A 19,691-nucleotide genomic window follows, 5' to 3' on the forward strand; every position below is an offset into this window, starting at 1 on the left:
TAGTTTGTGTACCTAGGATTTATAAAAAACATAAATCGAGAAATATTTAGATACCTGTATTTCCCTCCCACCTCGGCATAAAGCACGCTGGCGGGAAAGGTCATCGAGTTGATGATCCAGATATTCCTTTCTTTTGTGCATCTCCTGGACATAAGAAGGTAAGTCTTTTTCTAAAAAAAAAAAAAAAAAAAAAAACCTAAAAAATATAAACACATCCCAACCACACCCACCCTAACACACACGCACACGTAACAAGAAGAAAAACCAGTTTGCGAAGCTAGACTGCCTCTAGTGTCAAGCCATTTTCTACTACCCGAAAAAAAGCAAATGGAACTAATGTGAGGAAGGCACCTCCGTCAGTACTCACTCATTCTGTGGTTAACCTGGCTGTCCAAGCTGAATTTCAGGACTTCATTATTAATAGACTTTTCTGGACCCAGACGTACTAAGTTTATATCTCCACAGTTTCCTGTTGATAAAAAAAGATTCACGCTTAGAGATCAAGGACACTGCAACGTCTCTGCACAATTCCTCCTCCTCAGCAAACACGTGAACAGCAGACAGGGGCCCAGCACGTTCTGGTCGGCAGGAGACCTGGAACCGCCGGCCGCGTCAGACACACTGCCTTAGAGACTCTTCCTAACACCCGTGCGACGCGAGCACTTACCAACCCCACCTGACAGAAGCCAGGGGGTGCTGTCTAAACAGCACGTGGCAGAGTGGACATTTTATTAACCGGTTCCTCAAATTATGTTTTGTACAACACCCCATGGTAAAGTCTATTTGGGAAATAGCGAATTAAAATAAGATTTCTTAACCCCAGGATATTTCAAAGATTTATAAAGGCTTGCATATATTAATACATATGTGAATTTCTAAAACAGAATCTTATTTGACCATTAATCCTTTTCTGCAGAATACTAAGAACAAAGTTTTTGAATCTCTGCTCTATATCACATTGCTACTCTAGAAATTCTGAAGATCATTCCAAAAACTGTAAGCATCATTTAACTGGATTGTTTATTAACCACGTTTTTATTTTAGGTTACCACATTCTAGATGTTACATCATCTAAAAATCCCCCACTGCATTATTGGGCTAATTACAGCAATCACGCAGAGTTTATCAACACTCATCCCATCTGACACATCACATACTTATCTGTTCACTATCTCCTTCCACTGAATCTAAGACCCATAAGAACAGGGATTTTTGGTCACTGCCTAGAACAGTGGTGGCACATAAGTACCACAAACACATGTTGGATGAAGGAGTGAATGACTTACACAGTTGTCTACAACATATTTTTGTTCCTAGTTTAGCTCAAATTTCTTTGAAATTTGAAGCCACCTTCTCTGGCCAACATTTACTTGGAGGTTTCAAAACTGTTACATTACTTATCTTTCCACCAAAAAGGTAGATGAGACTACATGGAACCTTGCCCACTATAAACACCGAGAAACACTCCAAAAATTATAACTGACATTCTTTAAATTACAGGGTGAATTCATAAGAACGTAAGAGAAATTCCCAGGTGCCAACAACGAAGAGAAAGCTGAAAACCAGAGTTTAAAGCCCTGAGAGGCTGTGGCTTCCCCGAGGGACAGGGTGAGAGGTCAGGGCTGGTCACTATCTCAGTGCTGAGGTGTTTTTTAAATTTACATTCAATGAAATGCAGAGAATTTAAAATCTTTAGTTCTACAGTTGGCAGAAGTACCATTGTCTATAATGGCAAAAATACCATTGCAATCGAGATAAATGTCTACAATGTCTACAATGGCAAAAGTACCACTGCAATCAAGATAAAGACATTTCATGATGGGGGCCTAGGCTTTAAAGCCCACCAGAAAGCAAAAGGGCCTGAAATGGGTGGCAGAAAGGAGCAGAAGTGGCTCCATCTTGGCCTGGGCTTAGCTCGGGAAGCATTTTCCCCTGAGACTCACCAATCGCGGGCCTGGGCCACATGTGAATTTAGACACTGAATGTATAATACAGGGAATGACCAAGGTGACCCTCAGAAAGACAGCTGAGATTTTAAAAATGAAAAGACAATGAACAACTTTATGCCAACATATTTGAAAATGTAAGTGAAGTTTTTCTTGAAAAGTGAATTAGCAAAACTCACTCAAACCTAGAATATCTCATTAGACTCGTAACGATTAAAGACATTTATACAGTAGATAAAAACTGACCTGTCTGTCAAAAATAGACAAAAAAACTAACCAACCAACCAAATTAACCTTTAAGGAAGAAATAATGTGTCTTATACAAAACATTCCAAAGGATAAACAGAAAAATTTCCCCCAACTCCGTTTTTAAAATTTGTTAGCTTCAATACTAAAACTAGACAAAAATATGACAAAGAAAAATGAAAAACTAGCCTCGTTTATGAATAGTAATTTAAAAAATCCTAAATAAAACATTAACAATCCAGCAATGTGTTAAAAAATAGTAATACATCACCAAATTGGCTTTATTCTAGGAATCAAAGATATTTTAACATTAGAAAAACACTGTAACTTACCATATTAACAGATTAAAGAAAAGCTTCAGTATCAATTCTATGAATGTAAAAACACCAAAAATGCATGCAAGAAAATTCAACAACCATTCATGATACAAACTCTAATGAAGAGGGAACTTCTTTAACTTGATAAAAAGTGTATACCGAACCCAGACACAAACATCTCCCTCAGTGGTGTACAGGGTGACATGGCATAGTCACCAAGCCCCGGCTGAGAGCGGGTGCCATGCTAGGCCCTGAGACCCTACAGCGAAGAAATCAAACACCTTGCCTCGGTGGAGCTCGTTACAGTCTAGGTGTACTGAACCTGCCTCTGGCCCCTTCTGCTGGAGTCCTCTCCCACCTTCACCTTCCCATGGCTACCTCCTGATTACTCTTCGGGTTTCGTCTTAGGCGTCGTTCCTCTAAATGCCTTCCCTGACCCCCACAGGGCCGAATCAAGGCTGCGCTAAGGGTTCTGACGGCGCCCACATCTCACTCCTACTGCAGATCGTACGGCTCTGCGCTCTAACTGCCCACTGAAACCTCCGCTTCTGCATCCAACCGTCTTTGGAAGGTTCTGCTGTTGAAACCTCAGTCCCCAGCAGGAGGCCTGACAGACCAAACTCGGTAACATCTGCTAAAACAACCTCTAGGTACACACGACCACGGCCCATGCAGAAGTTATCACAACTGGCCCTGCTCTCTGCTGTTTGAAGCTGCCCACGCTGAACACTGAAAACAAAACAAAAATAAATTAAAAGCCCACGTAAGTATCATACCCAAAGGATTCTTCTTGTCTTTACATTTCTCTTTGAATTCGAGGATGATTTTCTTCATGAGCTCATCAACGGCCGCGTTGGAAGGCGCGCACACCAGGACGCGGTTCTGCTTGATCTTGGCGTTGGAGTTTTCATCGGGATGCCCCCTCCTCTGGTTCTGCAGTTGAAGACACACACCCCGAACAAATATAAAAAATACCGATGAGCTCTGCTGTGAAGTGTTATAGCCTTCCTCTACTTCCATGTCGTGTTTGAAAGTTCCCCTTATAAAGAGCTAAAAATAATTAAGTGTCTATGTCTTACGTTGATACTAAAATGGTTCTGGCACAAAACCTCATCACAACTTCTTTGAGCCTCACCTCGCTACCCACTGATTTCACTCAGCACTCAATTCAGCCATAATGAGCCCAAGAAGTCATTCCGGACGGGCCCTGGCCCTAGATGTGGCCTGTAACACAGCCGGAGGACCACCTCTCCGGGCCCCAGGGCTAACTTCCTGCTCGTCTGACCTCTCGTACCCTTCTCTCGCTCTGCAACCCGCTTCTCTGATCAAGTTCTGCACGGCATCACAGAGATGCACAGAGGTGAAGGGAAAGGCACCTCGGTCCTTATTTACGTGTCAGTTAATCCATGTAAACGAGGCCCACAGTGAGTAGCCGATGCCCTCACACACTCTACCTCCGTCAGCAGGCGGTACAGCAGGCCGACAATGGTTTTTGATTTTCCTGTTCCAGGTGGTCCATGAATCAGACAGATCTTGGCGACAGATGGGGAGTGTTTCACCATGGCATATGCAGTTTCTATGGCTTTCTTTTGGTCTTCATTGAAATCTTTTAAGTAGAGGGTCTATATAAAAGACATCGTGGAGAATGGGCTATTCTTCCCGTTATGACCAGGCGAGACCCCACAGTGGCCTTTAATCTAAAAACCACGCACACTCCTGGAAAGCAAGCTACTCACGGACAGTCGCTTCAGCCCATCTACAAACACTACAACCGTATTTTTACTTGTGATTCTTATAAAGAGGATGACAATGAACTGTTCTATACTTTCCTTCTATTTATTCTTCGGTTCTTCCCATTCTAGTCAACTCTCACCTTAGTTAAAAAAAAAAAAAAAAGACTCTTTCCTAACACGAGTGATACAGTGGAAAGAGCATTAATTTTGGGTCAGATCTGAGTCTAAACCTCAGTTTCGATCACAAGCTGGGTCTCTCAAACTCCTTAACCTCTATCAGCCTCAGCCTTTGTCATCCATTAAATCTGGGATTCCTTAAAGGGCAAGAATTGATTGAGATAATGTACACAAAGCCCTAGCACCCAGCCGGGGTTCAAAAACATTCTTTCCTTTTGCCTTTCTCTGTATTAATTTCCTGGTACTTATATGCAACTCCCACAGGGAGACGTGTGTTCACACAACATGACAACTTCATCTTCGTACTTGCGACAATACCACCAAATTCTCCCACTTCTGAGTTTTAACTGCCTAACGAACATTTCAGTAGGAAGCTCACCTCACACTGCCCGCTGCTCTTCAGGCATACTCAGTTCCATACTATCCCTTCCTCCTGAGGAAAGCTGACCAATCTAATACCCACTCTGCAACATTAAAGAAAACTAAGCGCTACACGGCATCCCAGTGCACACACACAGATGTTGTTACAGACAGATGGGAATCTGTAGCAGATACACATAAATGACATGGTGCTTTAACGTCCCAACGCGTGATGGTCTTACTTTCCCTGTTAGGTAATCATCACTCACAATTCTCTCAGATGTTGTCGTCAGTAAATCTTTTGTACAGAAGTCCATGGGGTTTGGATTCAGAATAGCTCTAGCCAGTTGGTTCCGACCACTCAACAAAGACATGGCTTTCAACTTCCTTTGTGTAGTTACCAGAGAACTGATTACAGTGCATTTCACAAATTCACTTAAGTTGACCGCCACGTTATCTTGAGTCTGGATGGAAAGGCAACACTCAGCTTTCCCATTACGCACTGTTACGGAGAAAGAGAAAAAGCGGTTTTGGTCCAGTTAAAAAGGTTGTTCGGAATTAGGCGTTTTATAACTTATGTTTTTGTACAGTATATTAGTTAAATAATTTGATTAATATTTACTGAATGCCTCCTAAGACCCAGGCAATGTTCTTGTCCCAAAGAGGCTTATATTTCAGAAGAGGGAGGCAGACGGCCAAACGCCCATGTCACATGGTGGAGAGTAAGTGCTATGAAGAGAGGTGGGTGTGGGGTGTGGGGGGCTCTTGCTGCAGACGGGAGAGTTAGGGAAGGTCTTCCTGACCGGACGATACTAGAGCAGACTTGAAAGAAGTGGGAAAGCCTGCCCTTATCTGGAGAAAGAGTTACAGGCGGAGAATCGGCACGTGCAAAGACCACGAGGCGGAGATGTGACTGGAGTGTTTTAGCAACACGGAGGCAGCTCGTATGGCTAGACGAAAAAGTTGGGAGAAGTGTGCCAGAAGATTCAGAGAGTGAAACAGGGTTATGTTTGAAAGGGCTCTGCAAACCACAGTGATGACTCGGAACACTGTTCTGAGTCAGGCGGAAAGCCGCAGGATAGCTCTGTGCGGGGATGTGACATGCTCTCATTTACACAATAAAAGAATCACTTTCATCGCAGAATGAAAGATAAACGGCAATGGGAAAGCACAGAAGCAAAAGGACCACTCAGGTGGCTACGGCAGTAATCCAGGTATGAGCTGACAGCGGCACGGGCCCGGACGCAGTAGAGGTGGGGCTGGCATTTTGGATAGATCGCTAAGGAAGGGTCGATAGGATCTACTGATGAATTAGATGTAGGGTGTGAGAGAAAGAAAGGACCGCGATGACTCTGAGGTTTTTGGCCTGAACAACTGGAAGAATGGAGGCCCCACATACTGAGACGGGGAAAGTGAAGGGAGAGCAGGTGTCAGGCAGGAAAACCAAGTGTTTCTTTATGGGTCGCGTTTGAAATGTCTCACAGATTTCCAAGTGGAGCTGTCAACAGTGAGATGCGTGAGGAGCTCAGGGAAGAAGACTACCTTAGAAATATAAATTTTGCAAATGATTTCATTTGCAAGAGTCCAAAGCACACATTAAGCTATATATCCTTGTTACTATTCTTCTAAGTGCATTCTACACAAAGAAGTGAGCTCTGATCACACTTAAAACAAGTGAGACACACCAGTTATAATGCAGAATGATGGATGAACTCTAAGGAGCTTTGTTACTATCTTTTTAAAATATGATGCAAAAGGCCAAAGAAATAATGACATCTTGCTCTTGTCACAAAACTGAGACTAAGAAAGTGGCAACGTCAGAAAAACGGCTTGGCATATGATAAAGGAGGCGGACTTCGCTGTCAAACGAGAGGACCTACCCCTTAATATGGGGACAGCCCTGGGCACGGTGCTCTGAACATCCCTGAGCCCTGGCTTCCTGATGAGAAGGGAACAAGTAATTCTTGCTGCTTTGTAGGGCTCTGGGGCGGATGACAAATGTGCACAGGAAGGATAGGCACACTGTCTGGCACATCGCAGGTGCTCGTTAAATTCAGGCTAACATCATTTTCGTTATGCTACCCTAGAGGGAGAAATCCCTAAGACACGATAGGTGGGAACGATGGAAACGATGACGCCTTCAAGTGGCCTCGAAATGAATTCCATGTTTAGTCTTCACATTCGTATTGGGCCACAAAGCTAAGGTTGGAATGTGATTTGAGACCTAACAAACGGATGGCTTATAGACTGTCTGCTTTACAATACACACCAATAACAGACAAAGGAATATACTGGAGCAGAGGACGTCACAACAGAAAGCTTTAAAACTGTAAGTCTAGAGCAATAAATATTGGGCCTTTCTGGGTGAGTCTAGAAAAATTTTAAAAAGGGACTCTGAATGGCAAGTAATCAACTTAGCAAATGCATGTCTGACAAAAGTACGGCTGACCCCTGAACAACTGCACAGTCGAAAATCTGCATCTAACTGCTGATTCCCAAAAACTTAACTACTCGTAGACTACCGTGGACCAGCAGTCTTACTAATAACATAAACAGTCAATTAACACGCACTTTTGTTATACGTATTAGATGCTATATTCTTACAATAAATTAATCTAGAAAAGAGAAAATGTTATTAAAGATAGCATAAGGAAAATACATTTACAGTATTTATTGAAAAAACCCACATGTACGCAGCCCCACGCAGCTCAAACCTGTGCTGTTCGAGAGTCAACTCTACAGCACCTGTGTGGCTGGTGAATGCCAGTCAGAGGGACGCTGAAGATGAGCTTTTATCTAACAGACTTCTCGTCAACGTCTCCAAATTTACTTACTGACTGAAGTGCGGCGAAACTTGTGCACATAACCACAGTAAGGCTCGTGCGGCTCCTGCAGGAGGCTGTGCTCCAGGCCGTGCTCCTCTCCGTTCAGTGTTCCAGGGACCAAAAACACCAAATCGTTCTCCTTTGGGTGGAGCTGTTTAGCTAGTTCGCCTTCATCAAGATAAACTAGAAAACAATGAGATGTCAGCATTTACTCTAACAGAATTATTTTAAATAAGATTAAAGGAGACTAAAACTTGTACCAAGTGCAAGCACATATACAGCTAATTAATGAAGAAATAATCAGATAAAACCACTATTTCATATCCTTTAATAAATTAACAGCTTATTAAGCATCAACGGTGGTAAATATTATAAAAAGAGAAATTAGGCATCGTGCACAACCCGATAAAGGAAAATACCACCACCTTTGAAAGAGATTTACCAAAAATAATAACTCCAACTTGAATCTGATCAAACTTCTAGATCCAATTATCAATTTACAGGAAATGCAGAGGACAGAAGAACACACTAACCACCACCAGGGGACGCGGTCAGCAAAACCCACAGTGAGTAACTACAGGGTCAACCACCCAATTCCTTCCAAGAATAAATCATAAAGGGGAAAAAAAACTAACGAGAGAATTATAGTTAAAAAGGACAAATCAACCAATGTAAATGAGTGAACCTAATTTTGATCTTAATTCAAACAGGCAGAAAAAATATTTATGAAGAAACTGGAAATTTGAACAATGACTAAGTTATCTGATATTAATGAATCGCTAATATTTTAGCAATAAAATGTTTTTTATGAAGTTTTAAGTTTGAACCATTTACAGATATTCAAGGAAATGAAACTGCATATTGCAGGACAAAAAAAACCAAACCAAAGATAATCTGTAAAAACAGAAAACTATAAAACATTACTGAAAGTAAACCTAAATAATAACCCAAGATACATACCTCACGCATTAGAAAATCAATATTAGAAAGATGTCAATTTTCAAGAAGTTTTCATTTTTTTTTCTTTAAAATTTATATGGGAACGCAAAAGGACACTAATAACCAAGGTGTTCTTAAGGCAAACCAAAGGTGGGGGCCCTGGTGTTCACTGGATATTTAAACTTATCATAAAGCTACACTAGGTAACGAGGCAACGCGATACAACGCAAGGGCAGGCAAGTGATCCAATAAAGAACCGAGTCCAGAGAAAGCCCCATGCCCTGAATGGGCACGGTGTTTATGGTGAGGAAGAGCACGGAGAAATGATGGTCTTTCAATAAACAGGACTGGGGTAATTCCACCTCCATTTGGGGAGTAAAAATTAAACATGACCCATACACTTCTCACTCATGCACAAAAATCAATTCCAGGCTGATGAAACGATATATCCTCTAGAAAAGGCCCTGGCATATTCAGAACCATCTTTTTTTTTCAAAGCCCTTTAAAATGTAAAAACCTTATTTTAAGGCAGTACAAAAACAGGATATGGGGTAGATCTGCAAACCAGTTTGCTGATACCTCTTCTAGATGTTAAGATAATATATTTATGCCCTGTGGCAGGAAAAGGTTTCTTAAATGAGGTACAGATCACTAACCACGGGAAGTGTGTATGTGTAGGGGGGCGCATTTGTCATGTAAAAATAAAAAATTCTTAAGAATAATACACAGATTTTAGGACATCACTAAGAGATTCAAAATGCAAGCCACAGGGAGAGAATGGCTTGTATCCAGATCACATAAAGAACTCCTACAAATCAGTAAGAAAAAGACAACAGAAAATGAACAAGAGCCTTGAATACGCACTTCTCGAAAGAGATAATTGAAGCACGTACTAAATATATGAAAAGGTGCTCGACCTCACTGATTATTACAAAGGCTATTATAAAATAAAACCACCAAAGGCCATCAGTACACATACAACATAATGGCTAAAATTAACACAACAATCGATAGAAAGGTGTTGAAGACACAGAACTCATACTCGGCTGGTGGGGTGTAATTGCATACAACGGGCTTGGTGTTATCTATCTGAGTTGAACTTAGGCATGCTGTGAGAGTCAGCAATCTGCTTCTGGTTACAGACTCTGACAAAAACACTAAGAGACACGTGACTGACCACAATAGCATGATTCATAAATGCCATGTGTAAGAGAGTTAACACAGCGGGTCCTCCTGGCAAATTACTGAACCCAGGGATGGTCTTGGGGACCCAACACACAAGTCAAAACTGCTGAAAAAATGTCTATCAGCAATAAAATCGCGACACAGTCACAGAATGACATAACACCATAGCAAGGAAAAAAATAACATGCACACAAAACTGATGAACTGTACAGACATGTTAAATAACAGAAGCCAGACGCAAGAGGAAACACTATGCGATTCTATCATGCAATCAAGATAAATGCCAGTCTATGGCCATGCCGCCCTGAACGTGCCCGATCACCTCTGATCTTGGAAGCTAATAAGGGTCGAGCTTGGTTAGTACTTGGATGGGAGACCACCTAGGAATACCAAGTGCTGTAGGCATTAAAAAAAAAGATAAATGCCAAATTAGTGATTTAAACATTAAAAAGAAATATAAAGCCAGTACAAGAGAATATATAAAAGTATTTACCTGACTTCTAAGACCAAAGACAGAAACATAAATAGTTCTGAATATGTGAAGATAAAATTGTCTATGTCCCAAAAACTGCATGTGACATTGAACGGCAAATAATGAAACTGAAAAAAAAATATTTACAACGAATACAAATTAAGAAAAAAACCTAATAGAAAAAAAAGACAGAGGGCCTGAACAATTATCCCTGCTCCCCACCCCCAATAATACAAATGACCAGCAAAAATCTGGGGACAAAAACCACACCTCAAATAAGATACATTTTCATATATTAAAACTGGGAGGGGGGGGGAATAGCAAATGAGATGTACATTCTCACATCCTGTATTAGTGAAAATAATATTCCTTTTGGTAGGCAGAGGCAATGTGAATCAAAAGTCTCAAAATACGCATACTGTTTGATCTGGCAAAAAGATTTATTCAGAGTGTTTATAATAGTAAAAAATGATAAACAGTGTAGACGTCTAACCGGACATGGTTAATGCAATCATGGTATATAGTTGCAAAGAAATAACTCAAAAATATTAAACATACTGTTATTATTTAATAACTCTGAAAAGACATCTATAATGTTCTACATAAAAATAAGTCAAATTTAAACTTCATGATGGCAGGAATTTCATTTTCTTCACAGCTACATACCCAGCATCGAGAATCGTATACTACCAGATAGCATATATGAAGCCAATAAATATCTGCTGATTAAATGAACAGACACAAAATAGGTAGAATCCACCCCCCACCACACACACACACACTTCACATGGGTTAGTACAAAGTCTGGCAGTAAAGTATACACTAGTATATTCATAGGGTTATCTCTAAATTATGGGAATTGTGGGTGATGGTTATTTTACTGCTAATATTATCTGAATGTTCTACAATGAACACATAGCACCTTTCCCCAAAATAAACACACATATGTATCAGGTGTGCGTAGAAGGGGGTGAGCTTATGCATCTTATTTTAAAGAGTTCTGAATGTGTAGTTTTATTTACAACTGAATGTGTAATTTATTCCGAATGTTTATGACAGTAAAAAACTATAAACAATGAAATGAGAAGAGAGATGGCAGGAAGACTTACTCAGAATCTATAAACACTATTATTAAAACATTGCCTCCCCCCCGCTGCCCCACCCACCGCTCCATGGCCAAGCACCTTTCCCCCACCCTCTCGCCCATGCCCAGTTTCCATGGACACTCTGGCCTGTGGTATTGTAATTACAGAATGGTTAAAACCATACACTTTATATTCATAACTGTCCCAGTAATTATCCTCATTAATTAAGACTTTAAAATATTCTTTGTTAAGAGGTCACAAATTCAGCGTAGGACACCTACGACTCAGAAAAGTCAAACAATGATACTGTTTCTGCGAAGAGAAATCTCCAATTAGTATATATACTCCGAGTCACGCAAGAACGAACTTACCCACGAGCTCCCAGTATTTTTTATAATCTGCAGGAAATTTTCGTAAATGCAGCTGATAGAATTTTTCTTTATTTGGAGAGCTGATCCATTCCTGTGCTACCTATGCAAAGCAAAAAAGAGCAAATTAAGAAAGTAAAAACATTCAGAAAGCCAATACTAAACAGCAAAATTTTCCAAAATAGTCAAATTCAGAACCTAGAATCCCAGGTGACAGAAATATTAAAAATTAATTTGGGACTTTCAGTTTCCAGCTCGGTGTGTAAGGAACTTAGAAGTCGCCGCTCCATCCTAACAAGTAAAAGCTGAACGAGCTGAATAATCAACTTTTCTTAGAGTCAACCAGAGAACTGAGGCCACAGGGCGAACTACAGAAACCTGTGTGTCAGGATAGGAAAATCTGAACTTGTAATTGACAAGTTGCTGGACACTCAGTATGGACAATTCTGTTAAAAATTCTAGGGGACCCAGTCATTAGGGGACCCCACACGTTGGTGAGTTTTACCTCTAGGAGCTCAACCAGGTAGGTCCTCAGGGAATACTGGAGAGAAATCTCTTTACTTCCAGTAGGGGGAGGGGGAAAGGCACCACTGTGAAATACACCACAGCATTCAGACCTTGACAAGGCTTGCTCTAAGGGGAAACACCAGAGCCTAACCTGCTGGGGTTTCTATCAGAGCCAAGTATATTAATACTTGGAGGAAAAGAAACAACCAACTCCTGCCCATTCTGGCCATCTTGTCCCACCTAAGGAGGTGGGGGAACTAACAAACGTGTGTAAAGCTCAGTCCAGGGGTACAGGCTCATTAAAACATCAAGACCTCATCAGAGGACTACAGAACACTTGTCCCCCCACGCCCACACACACACTCACTACATCACTAAAGGTCTATTTACTGCTGTTCCTTTTAACCAGTATGTCATGTCCACCTTTTAGTGAAAATTACAAGGCATACTCAAGGGCAAAAATCACAGTCTGAAGAGACTGAACAAGCACTAGAACCAGAATCAGTGATGGCAGGGATGTTAGATTTATAAGACCAGTAATTTAAAAAACTGTAAGTAATATGCTAACCGTTTACTGAAAAAAGTAGACCATGCAAGAATAGATGAATAATGTAAGCAGAGAGACGTAAATTCTAAGAAAGAATCAAAGGTGCTAGAGATCAAAAAGAAAAGCTAAAATAAGAAAGCCTTTGATGGGCTCATTAGTAGACTGGACATGGCGAGGAAAGAAATCTCTGAGCTTGGGGCTATAGCAATAGAAACTGCCAAAGCTAAAAAGCAGAGAGGGAAAAAAAAAAACAACTAGGAAAAAAAACCAGACTATCCAAGAACTGGGGACAACCGCACAAGGTGCAGCACACAGGTAATGGGAACGCCAGAAGGAAGGAACAGAAGCAATAATGACCGAGTTTCCCAAAATTAATTATGTCAGACACCAAATCATAGATCCAGGAAGTTCAGAGAACACCAAGTAGAATAAATGCAAAAAAAAACCAAAAAAAACACAAAACACCTAGGCACATCATATTCAAATGTCAGGAACGTAAAATATCAAAGACAAAGAAAAATCTTGAAAGAAGCCAGTAGGAAAAAAAAAAAACCTTACCTACAGAGGACAGAAGGTAAGAGTTACATCTGACTTCTCAGCAACATGCAAACAAGAAGCGAGTGGAGTGAAATATTTAAACTGCTGAGAGAAAACAACCACCAGCCTAGAATTCTGAACTTTGCAAAATTATCCTTCGAAAGTGAAGAATCTCTCTCTCAAACAAAACTTGAGGTTATTTGCCTCCATTAGATTTATCTTACAAGAAATGTTAAAAGAAGGTCTTCAGAAAGAAAATTATATAGGTCAGAAACTTGGGTTTAGATAAACAAATTAAGAGCATTGGAGAATAAGTGAAAGTAAATAAAAACTTGTTATTCTTAACTGATCTAACAGACAAATTTATTCAAAACAGCAACGGTGTATTCAACTATGTACGTCTATATACATGTTTGTTATGCTCATGCACGAGCGAAATAAATGACAGCAATGATACAAGGGACGGGAGGGACAAATTAAGAATATTTTGTTATTATGTAAGGCACTCACATTACCCATGAAACCAGATTTGGATTAGTTGTAAATATATATTGCAAACTCTAGGGAAACTACTAAAAAAAGTTAAAAAAATAATTGATATGCTAAGGAAAGAGAGAAAATGGAATTATATAAAATGCTCAATGAAAACCACGAAGGCAGAAAAAGCATGGAAAACAAAGACAGGAAAAAAGAAAAAGTGCAACAAATAGAAAGTGGTAACAAATGCAGGAGAAAGCGATCCACCTGTATTCAGTAATCACCTTAAACGTCAATGGTTTAAATATTCCAAATAAAAGATTGTCAGAAGGGATCAAAAAACAAGACCCAATTATACGGTGCCTAAAAAGAAACTCAGATTAAAGTAAAGGGGTAAAGAAAAAGCATGCTAATATTAACCAAAACAAAGCAGTAGTATTATCGCACAAGGCAATTTACATACATTTAACACCATTACACCCTGCCAGTAGATGCCATTTCCAGTTGAAGAAATTAAAAAATTCAAATAACATGCCCAAGGCAATATAGCTAGCAACTGGCCAGATAGGATTTTTAAAAAATTTCTCATTGTCTACATTTCAAACATGTAACAACAGAAGCAATTGGGGAAAAAAATAAAGAAAGTGGGGGTAGCTATATTAATTTCTGACAGAGCAGACCTCAGGGCAAGGAAAGTGATCAGGGATGAAGGGCATCCCGTAATGATGGCTCAATGCTCCAAGACATAATAAGCCTTCGCATGTATGTGTCCAACAACGGAGCACCAAGATAAGTGAGGCAAAAACTGATGGACCTGCAAGAAAAATACATTAATCTAATATTTTAGGTGGAGACTTTAACACTATCTTATCAGAAATGGACAGATCCGGCAGCCAGAAAATCAGTACAAACATTGTTGAACTCAAAAGCACCATCAGACGACTTCATCTAACAGCAGATTACACATTCTTCTAAACCTCACATGGAACAGTCACCAAAACAGATCACATTCTGGGGCAGAAAAACATTCTAACAAATTTAAAAGGAGAGCAATCCTACAATGTCTGCTTTCAGACTATAATGGAATTATAGAAATTACTAGAAATCGGTAGCTAGAAAATCAATCCTGTTCCTGTCTCTCTAGCCACATGTCCACTGCTCACGATAGCCACCTGAGGTCACTTACACATTGCAGCTGCAAAGCATCTCCCGTACCGCATGAAACACTGAGAATGTCACTTCCCAGTCACAGCATCTCACAAGTCCAAATGACCCCAATTCTCACCAACATGCTCCGTTTTCCTGCCAGCTTCTACAATTCTCTACACTCATCTTCCAGTCCTTTCCCAAAAACTCAAATTCAGAAGTACCCGTGAGGATCTGAGAAATGGGGACAATCGCAATTTTAGAAAAGGGACTGACTACCTGTGTGAATAAGTCATTTTAATTTTTCCAATTAAAAAAAAAACTAAAAAATTACCTTTTAGGCTCAAGTCGTTTATCTTAATGTAACAGTTTAGTCGTTAAGTTCTTAAAAATACAGTTGACCACCATAATCGGCCATCATCAAGGATGACACCTGTTATCTGCAAAAGCTGATGTTACACGGCTTCTGCACTAGGACTATGAATGTTCACCTGGCTGTTACTGATTTTAACGGTCTTACTGCATACTCAGGTTTCGGGTTTAAAAAATTTGAAAGAGTAATAATCTACATCCAATCCCTCACCTACTTTGAGAACACCAAAAGCATCCTTCAAAATGCCTGTTGGGTGCTTACGCTACAGAATTATCAGCTGTCTCCCTGAGGTCCAAACTTAAACTAGAACGCTTTATTTCAAATCGGGCAGTCCCAGTCGGGGGGGGAGTAAGGGAGAGAGAAGCAGAAGAGGGCGTGCGGGGAGGGGAGGCGGCTGAGGGGAGAAAGCATTGGGAAGAAAGACCTGTTAAGAGAAATTCGGGGGTTATTGCTTTGTGTTGTTCAATATAAGTGACCCTTTGCCACCTCAAGAAAACTTAAGTACTATGTTACTTTTCAAAAAAACAAAATCCTGCAGACAGGAGACCACCTGCTGAGAAGTCTTCCCTTCGCAGTGAAAACCACTTCCTCCTAAGTCACCCCTGGCCTAGGTACATTAACACCCTGAATGGCATCTCTAAGCTCCGGAAGGGTAGTGGTTAAGAACTTGTTTCCTCTGTGTCACCAGCACCTAGGGCAGGGTGTGGCACGAATGTCTGTTCCCCATGAAGTCTAAAAGCCGGGTCTGAAGCCCAGTGAGGCCCATTACTGTAATTGGGCTCTAACGCGCGGCATGGGGAAGACGGGGCTTCAAAGTCTGGATGGGTATGCAACTAAAACACATACTTACTGTTTCAAAGGTATTCAATATCATCAAAGGGAAAAACACATCAAAATAATCTCCACAGTCTTGAAACCTGACAGGCACAGGTCTTGAGATGGACTGACAGAGACTTGCTGGGGGCCCGCACTGATCGAAGTTCAAAAACATTTCATACTTCCATTTGAGGATCTCTTTCACGAAGGCATCGGAGATGGACTGTGATGACAAGAGCATGTTTACCGGAGAAGAAGAAAAAGGTCTGCTTTCACTGAACAGAAGTCTGTAACCTTGCCTGCTGGAATTATTCGAAGGTGGAGAATTAAGAATGTTGCACAAACTCTTCACTTCAACCACTGGCTTCTGAGGAGGCGCCAGAGGGGCTGGCGGTGGCGCTTTCAAAACGGACTGTGCCCCGTTTGACTTATTTTTTAAACCTGGGAGGAGCGCGGAGGCTTTTTCCAAAGAGCGGGAAAGATGAGCAATTCGTGAGGTACTACTCGAGCTAAAAATCTTCGTCGTGGACGGTCTCAGGGGTTTAGCCGCGGAAAGGGGCAGGCCGGGCTTCCGAAACACGTCTTCATCCGCTGCTTTGGCTTCGCAGTGTTTCGAGCAGTACTCGCCCTGGTTTTTCAGAGTTTCGGCACAATCTCTGTACTTACATTTTGTGCTGCTCAAAGACTCCAAGGGAGGCCGACTGAGTGAATCTTCTCCTATCTGGACTGTATCTTTTCCATGAACTACTTCAATGAGTTTGTCATTATCATTCTGCTGCATCTGAGAACATAAATCCATATCTTCAGGATCGCACTGGGTTAAAAATATATTATCTTCCTCCATGTCACTGTTGGATGCGGGCTCTCCCTTGTTCAAAGTTGCCACGTCTAAATGAGGTGTCGTTAGGTCACCTCCACCTACAGGGTCCTCTGAAGTAGAGAGAACTCTTTCATGCGTCAGGATCCCTCCATTTGCCATGACACACTCACGCTGGTTTAAGGGACAAGGATCCTCGGTCTCCTGGGAAATGAATTTCGCTTTCACGGGCTCTTGTTCGGAAGACACGCATGTCACTGACTGTCTTCCATTACTGCTGGCGATGACCTCAGCTCCCGCTTTGTTACTACAATCTGACCTAGCTGATTCTGCTACGAACACGTCAGGAATCTGTGCCGCATCTGGGCCCGCTCTCGCGGCATCTGTGCTTTCACAGTCAAAAACTCCTTGTCTGTTTTGCTGTGATTTGGGTCTCACCTGCCTTCGCAACTGAAGATCTTGATTTGCAAGCAGTTTCTTATTTTTGACAGGAAGAGTCTGAGGAGAAATCAATTTAGTCTTTTTTCGGGTGTCGACGACGCCAACGGTTTTGCCATGGTCACGCAGCTGAACTATGTACTCCAAAGACCGCTGAGACAGCTCAAACGCCCTGCGGGGAGCCTTTTTCAGACCCAGCTTCTCAACCGTGGAGGTGGGTTCAGGACACTGGCGAAATTTCTTTGGTGGCACGATGGCAGGAGTTGTCCTACAGCTTATGTAATTTGAACTTTTACTCTGCCCCTTTCTGGCATCCGAATGTGTCTTCTTTGCGGCTTTGGACACGGGGACCCTCCGGATGGGTTTGGAGTAGGCGCGCAGCTTGGGCGGGGACTTCTTCAGGGCGGCCGCGGTGGCCCGCTGGACACGCGCATCGGGGGTCGTCGTCCGCACGTCTGCAATTTTAAGATCGTTTTCAGTCAGCTCTCTCTCGTTGAGGATGTCAGACTGGTCCTCATTTCTGGCAGAAGACGAAGGCCTTAAAGGATCTTCGGCCACAGGCTTTCCAAATTGTTTTCTCTTAGATTTTCTTACTTCAATTTCACAAAATTTCTCAACGGAAACACGACTGCTCCGTGGCTCCGCATTTTCGATGTCCTTGGTGACTTCGGCAACTTCTTCAGAAACTGGATAATCTGTCTCGTAGCCCCAATCATTTGTGATATCGACAATGTGAGTCAAGTAGGCGCTCTTTCCGTCCTCTGCAACTGAACTGTCGTCCGTTTTCTGATCTTGCCAGACTGAAAACACTTCATGTTGGCTTTCAAACTCGAACACCTGCGAGTCGCACTCCTCAAACTCTAAAGGGGAAGCTGGCTTCTCTTCTTTGATCGGCTTCCTTTCTGTGTTCGTATGAGCTTCTGATGTACGCGGCCCTGGGCCTTCTTTCTTAATGCTTACTTTATCTTGTTTAATGTGTTTTAATTTCTCAAACTCCAGAATTCTTTCATCAGCATCTTCATCATCATCATCGGAATCTGAAATAATAATAATTTGACCACGGCAGGTGTCCCCGACATTACTTTGGTTGGCTGTGAAACTTCTTTTGTCTTTCACTTTTCTTTGTAGCTGGGATGAGCTTCTTTGATTTGAATCTGATGGAAATTTAATGACACTGGCTTGAGCTATTAGAGATAATTTGTGGAGGTCTCTGTCTACCTGAGAATCTGTTAAGGTGTCAGACTTAGGGCTGATGCTAGGGGCCTGTTCTCTAAAGTCAGTATTCTTGCTGACTCTCTTCTCTCTTGATTCAAGTACAGTCCCAGGACTTTTAAATGGAGATGTTTTATGCATGAAAGTGTTGGTCGTTTCTGTAAGTAGGACCAAATCTTTATTGCCGACATCACATTCCTGTATTTGACAATCATTTTCATGAGAAGAAACATCTAACTCTTCACTCTTCACCTGTTTCTTTTTCAGCAATAAACTGTTATGAGCTTTTTGTTCTCCATTTTTATTATCCAGAATACTGTCGGAGCCTGAAGAGAGACTGTGCATGAAGCTATCCCCTTTCTGACCTCCTGCGTCTTTCTTTGAACAGAAATTCTCAACGTTAGATGCGGCCAGGTTTCCTTCGAACTTCACAGAACTATTGACCGAGGTGTTTTTCCTGTGTGGCTTCTTTATTACACACGATAACTTAGCACAGATTTCATCTTTCTGGGCCTTAGATTTTGCTTTTGAAGTTTTGCCAAGAACACCATCCTTCGAAGAGAAATCCCCATTTGATGTGGACATCTTCTCCTGAGTATCAGCGCTAGAATCAGTTGGCGAATGTGTTGACAGTATTATTCCTCTGCCACATCCTCTTTCTGGACCATTCCTTGCAGTACAGTTCTTTGATGTGTATAAAGAACTGTCTTTGACAGACTTTTGCTTCCCCGTACGCATTTTAACTTGATCTTGAGCTCTTCCAGCGAAAAGGTTTTTACTACTCTGCTTTAAGCATGACTCAGCTGAGAGATGGTCCTCTAGTTTCAAATCTTTAATGTAATTTGGCTCATTATCCTCTTCCACAGCGCTACTTGCTTTGCTCAAGATACTCTCTTGCAGTTGATACGCGTCAGCTTTCATTGGTTCTTTAGAAAACGTTGGGCTGGAACTTTCCACACAGAGCATGTTTTTACACTTCTTCCCTACTTGCTCATTTTCTTCTTTATCACAAGATGCCGGAAGAATCTTACATGGAGGAGTCAGGTCCACAATAGCGCTACATTGTGGTACTTTGAATTTGATGTTTCTAATGATTTGCTTTAAACAAGTTTGCAACTCCTGGGTTTCCTGACTAGTCAACTGCCAGCCTAGAGATAAGTTCCCTCGC

General features: G+C 41.5%; 1 protein-coding gene and 1 pseudogene across 1 annotated transcript in view; one reads left to right on the forward strand and one right to left on the reverse strand.

Moving 5' to 3' along the window:
- The window catches only part of SETX (senataxin), a 56,054-nt gene that overhangs the window by 18,387 nt on the left and 17,976 nt on the right, over positions 1-19,691 (reverse strand). Inside the window, exons 11-18 of the mRNA XM_006918173.3 lie at positions 16,091-19,686; positions 11,657-11,756; positions 7,614-7,787; positions 5,049-5,281; positions 3,964-4,131; positions 3,286-3,442; positions 368-469; positions 55-170 (exon numbers count right to left, since the gene is read on the reverse strand). Coding sequence (XP_006918235.1) covers positions 55-170; positions 368-469; positions 3,286-3,442; positions 3,964-4,131; positions 5,049-5,281; positions 7,614-7,787; positions 11,657-11,756; positions 16,091-19,686 — 4,646 coding nt within the window. The remainder of the gene's footprint in view (positions 1-54; positions 171-367; positions 470-3,285; positions 3,443-3,963; positions 4,132-5,048; positions 5,282-7,613; positions 7,788-11,656; positions 11,757-16,090; positions 19,687-19,691) is intronic.
- On the forward strand, positions 10,015-10,133 carry LOC112484893 (annotated as a pseudogene).

The sequence above is a fragment of the Pteropus alecto genome, unplaced genomic scaffold (genome assembly GCF_000325575.1).
Source record: "Pteropus alecto unplaced genomic scaffold, ASM32557v1 scaffold67, whole genome shotgun sequence".
Lineage (NCBI taxonomy): Eukaryota > Metazoa > Chordata > Mammalia > Chiroptera > Pteropodidae > Pteropus > Pteropus alecto.